Here is a 5,177-nt window from a genome sequence, read left to right as displayed (position 1 = left end):
CGAACCGAACACTGATTTTGGTAATAAAATTCAATGATTTGCAAGCGTTGCTCGTTAGTAAGTCTATTCATGATGAAATGTCAAAGCATACTGAGCATCTTTCTCTTTGACACCATGTCTGAAATCCCACGTGATCTGTCAAATACTAATGCATGAAAATCCTAACCTCAAAAAAATCACCCGTTACAAGTAAAGAGAGCAGAGAAGCGAGTTACGAATAAGCAAGCTATAAGTTTAATTGTGTGTAACAAGTTCAGTAAAGCGTTGTAATTGCTTTAACAAGTATTGTAGTGTTTTTACTGTATTAGCAAGTATTGTAAAATTGTTTGTTGTACAATAAAGTTAATTGTACTACCATTTGGTCATCGTTAGCCTTTATTTAACAATCCAGCGATACGAACCGGAGGATTTGGGAAATCCGGACGAGGATTCAAGGATAATCGTAACAATAATAATAAGGTGCAAGTTTAGTGGGTAAGAATTCGCGTTGATTTTTTTTGCCAACGGTGTTATTATTTTCTTCCATACAAACTTGTGCAACTTTTTTGAATTTTTCTGATTTTCGTATCATTTTGTCAACGGTACATAATACCAGGAGAACTGTTTCAAAAAATACTATACTGTAAAAATTGCTTTTATTTTTAAATGGAGAAACTGCTAAACCGCATTTTTCGCAGTAATATACAGTTTTTTGTCCGAAAAAAGATACGAGCGGTATGTATATTACATGAAAAGAAGTAACCACATAAAATTGTCTTCGATAGAAAGCGCAGGAGTCGAGATATTTGGAGAATCCGTATTTATTGCCCGGTTCGTATAATATTTAGAACGTACATATATTACTTACAGTGGTGAAAAATAAATAGGGACACGATATTTTTTTAAATTTTGCCTATTTTTCTTTCGTTTATTTAATAATTATTATTTTATATAAAATTATAGCTCATCTAACAAAAACCATATAAATTCATATTTCAAACGTCGTGCAAAAATTATAAAAATTCTTCAAAATTGCATCCAAATTTTCAACTTTTTAATCAGCTTTTTCAGAATAGTTCGAGTATGCAGTTTTATAGTCCATTATATTTTAGTAGAAGGAAATGTAAGTTTTAAGTTGCTAAAAAATCGCGTGGATTTTTGGCAATTTTTTAACGCATTTTCATCCATACAAAGTATTTTCAAACATTTTTTTATATGGAAAAAATTGCGTAATGCATTCTGAAGAAAAGGTTATCAAAAATCAAAGCGATTTCTTAGAAAATTCAAACTTGCACTTTATTCTACTAAAATTTAATGGGCTATAAAACTGCATACTCAAAAAAAATCTAAAAAATCTGATCAAGTTTGCAGAAATTTAAATAATTTTTGCACAAATTTTGAAATATAAATTTATATGGTTTTAGTTAGATAATAAGCTATACTTTAAAAAAAAAAAATTATATGTAAATATTAAATAAACAAAAGCAAATTTACTTTTCCACCACTGCTATTTACTTTTCCACCACTGTAAATGGTAAGAAATAAGTTATTCCATCAAAAAATTAGCCGTTAGGTGATGATAGCGGAGTTATCTGGGTTAAAAGGCCTGCATAAAAATATTTAAACATTTCACAACGGAATCAAAATAATGAAATTTTTGGAGGTGTTTTCGAATCGGTCCAGCAGAAGTAAATTTAAATATTTTTCTGAAATAATTTGAGGAAGTGTTAATATATAATACATGTCATATTTCCAGTGAAAGTCACGCAACTTGCTTTGGCGAGTCACCCTAATGTAATGTTTGTATTTATTTAGATTCAAGATTTGCATGCACAACTCGATGGAGAAATGAGTAAAAATGTCAAACTTGAGTTTGATAATAAAAATTTTGAAAGCAATATTAGTGCATTGCAGCGTGCTAAAGAAAGTTTGCTTAAAGAGCGTGATAATCTTCGTGAAGCTTTAGACGAACTGAAATGTGGGCAGCTATCAACTGGTTCTGGTAGTAAGTTATATACAAACTTAGTTAATTTTCGTTACTTAGTGCATTACTTTTCTATATAACAAATATTATCTGGTAAAAGGCTTGAATGGAAACACAATGTCTAAGGAGCTTCAGCCGACTGCACTCCTAGAAAAATTGCACCGATTAGAATTAGAAAATAAAGCTTTACGTGAGGGACAAGGAGGACAAACAGCATTAACGGTAGTACTGCAATTTTTATTTAAAATTAATATCTAATCCCTTACTTCTAAGCAGCAACTACTGGATGACGCAAATAAACGCAATGAAAATCTACGTGAGCAATTGAAATCGGCAAATGAACGAATTCTTTCTTTGTCCCAAGCATCACAGAGCGGTGATCCAAATCTTAAAGAGTATGTACATAATTCTTATTTTTGGTAAATTGGAACGAAAAAACCACTAGTATGAATTGCTTTTTTGTGTAAGGCAAGCAACTACTTTTTTTTTCTTAACAACTTTTTTTATTATTTTTCATTATTTAGAACTAACTCAATCTCACCCCCTATTATGAATTCGTACGATACATACGGTGACCATATTTATGGGAGCCGAATACGGGACAAAAATAATTTTGCGAATTTTTCCAAAGCCAAAAGATCTTAAATCCATTTTAAATGACCCTAGATGTATTAGCCTTGAAACGGCATCCTTGTAGTAGCATCTCACATATTTGTAGGTGACTTTTCTCCAGATTTTTAACCCACAAAAATTGTTACTAAAAAATTCGTAAAATTTTAGTATAATGTACAAGTTTTAAGCAGCTAGGACTTACCGTTAATTTTTGGCAATTTTTTATTTATTTTTGGTTGACGGTGCTACGCATTTTTTTCATACAAAGTTTGAATGTTCGAATATTTTTTGATAGGGAAGCAAATGAGCAGCACGTTGCACTTGCACTTTATTATTCTCATTTTAATGAGCTAGAAAACTTCAACCAAATTTTTTTCTAAAGTTGCTGATTAAAAAGTGTGAAATTTTTGGTGAAACACTGCAGAATTAATTTTCATAGTTTTTGCACAAAGTCGGATACTTGGATTTATTTGGTTTTTGTTAGGAAAGGAGCTTTATTTAACAAAAAAAAAACATAATAAACAATTAATAAACAAAAAAGGGGTAACCTTTCTAAAATGTAGAGTCCTAATTTATATTTTGGTCACTGTATGTGTTCCTCACTTCGAATCACAGGCATCCTGATTAGAAAATAATAACTGTTTATGGAGAAAATTACGATCATATACCAACATCATTTAAAAGTGGTGCACAGGCATGCCATTTTAATGAGCCTGTTAAGGCGTCGAATTAACGAACACCAAATACGGGACAAATACAGGACATTAAAAGAAATACAGAACATTTAGCGTCCCGTATAAAATAAATTAATTACCAGGACAATTGGTCAAAAAAGAGGACTGTCCCATATAATACTTGACAGATGGAGCGTTCTGTTATTTTCTATTACATCTGTCGGGCGTATGAAAACGATAATTCGAGAACTGACTTCACACGATACGCTTGCAAGCGTTTATCGTCTGATCGCATGAAAATTCATAATTGGGGGGTCAGTTTTTACCGCCTTTTTTCAAAACAAAAAAAAAAACTAAAATATGTTTCCAAAAATAAATTTTAGGTTCGAGTTTGGTAAACAAATTAAACAACTGATGGAGTTGAACGAGCAGAAAAGTAAAACCTAAAAGTAACTTTAGTAATTTACCAAGTTAGTGAACACAATAACTTTCATTGCAGCCTTGCAGCTGGAAGAATCGGTATCGCAGAGTGTGTCATTACAAAGCAAGATAACGCAGTTAGAGAATACTCTCGCCACCCGCGAACAAGATTTACTAGCTTATGATGCCAAGTATAGGAAATGTGTTGAAAAAGCTAAAGAAGTAATAAAAAATCTAGACCCGCGTCTGGCTAATGGTATAGTAGAACTACGAAAGTCATTCAATTATAATTATTAAATAAATTTATGCAGTTATTGAGGTAAATATGCTTGAACGGCCTCAAGACTCTGAAGAGGAGCCACAGCCGAGAATGAGTACGGTGGAGGAGCAATTAATGACAACAGCTTTCTATAGGTAGTTAAATATACATAATGTATATATAAATAATATATTTCTCACATCGTCGCTGAAATGCAATAAAGAGGCAACTGACTAAAATTTTGTTTGCATAAAACGATGTGGGGACTAATAATTCGATGAAATGCATCATAATCAATCAAAGAGTAAATTTTAGGAATTTTAGTTAGTTTCTGCGTTTTTGATTTCAGAGACGATGTGAGATAAGGAATTTCTATATTAAGGTAACGATATATTTTTAAATATATGTATATTCCAGGTTGGGTGTGAATGCGCAACGTGATGCAATTGATGCTAAGCTTGCGCTGTTGATGGGACAAGGGCAAACATTTTTAGCTCGTCAACGGCAATCAGCACCTCGAAAATCATTGACAAGTTTCAAGAACAAATAGAGTTCTTCAAACATTAATATTGTTATATGTACTCTATGAAATTAGTAAGGAATAAGCGTTATACATATGTGTTTCGTTTTATACATGTCCAAAAGCACATTAATGGTTAATAATGATATAATTAGACTATCCAGTTATTACCGATTTAACTCATTAAAATCGACTGTCATAAATGTTAGAATACATCGTAGAATGATATTCTCTTTATTAATACCAAACACCTTGATGGATTTTAACAGGTAGCAGCAGCAGGAGAACAATGGGGTATAGTCGTTGCGCTGGGTATGCAGTTACAGTTGCATGGCTATACTCAATCCCGACTCTTGCGTCCTCGTTCGCGCACTCTGGACAACCTGAGCAACCCATGTGCAAGATGCGGTAACCAATCCGAGTGGAGCCTCGGATGAGACCCCCGTTATGATGACCACGGCAAACGTTTAATGGACTACGATTTGAGGGCATGCACCTGGAATGTCCGGACCCTTAATGGGGAAGGTGCCTCTGCCCGGCTGGTTGATGTCCTCGTAAGGACAAAAGCTGACATCACCGCCATCCAAGAAATGCGTTGGACGGGGCAAGGCAAACAATGTCTGGGGCCTTGCGACGTCTACTACAGCTGCCATGTAAAGGAGCGCAAATTCGGTGTTGGATTTGTGGTGGGAGAGAGACTCCGTCGCCGAGTACTGTCGTTCACCCCGG

The 5,177-nt window shown here is 33.7% G+C and overlaps 1 protein-coding gene across 1 annotated transcript in view; it reads left to right on the top strand.

Moving 5' to 3' along the window:
• hook (hook microtubule tethering protein) overlaps positions 1 to 4,661 on the top strand; it is a 29,870-nt gene extending 25,209 nt beyond the window's left edge. Inside the window, exons 5-11 of the mRNA XM_017616183.1 lie at positions 1,795 to 1,984; positions 2,064 to 2,185; positions 2,240 to 2,358; positions 3,633 to 3,685; positions 3,749 to 3,925; positions 3,981 to 4,083; positions 4,346 to 4,661. Coding sequence (XP_017471672.1) covers positions 1,795 to 1,984; positions 2,064 to 2,185; positions 2,240 to 2,358; positions 3,633 to 3,685; positions 3,749 to 3,925; positions 3,981 to 4,083; positions 4,346 to 4,478 — 897 coding nt within the window. The 3' untranslated portion in view covers positions 4,479 to 4,661. The remainder of the gene's footprint in view (positions 1 to 1,794; positions 1,985 to 2,063; positions 2,186 to 2,239; positions 2,359 to 3,632; positions 3,686 to 3,748; positions 3,926 to 3,980; positions 4,084 to 4,345) is intronic.
• Positions 4,662 to 5,177: the final 516 nt, after the last annotated feature.

The sequence above is a fragment of the Rhagoletis zephyria genome, unplaced genomic scaffold (genome assembly GCF_001687245.7).
Source record: "Rhagoletis zephyria isolate East Lansing unplaced genomic scaffold, Rhagoletis_zephyria_1.1 Rzeph_scaffold_01162, whole genome shotgun sequence".
Taxonomy (NCBI): domain Eukaryota; kingdom Metazoa; phylum Arthropoda; class Insecta; order Diptera; family Tephritidae; genus Rhagoletis; species Rhagoletis zephyria.
The sequence above is the reverse complement of the archived record's forward strand: the minus strand, read 5'-3'. Positions and strand labels throughout refer to the sequence as shown.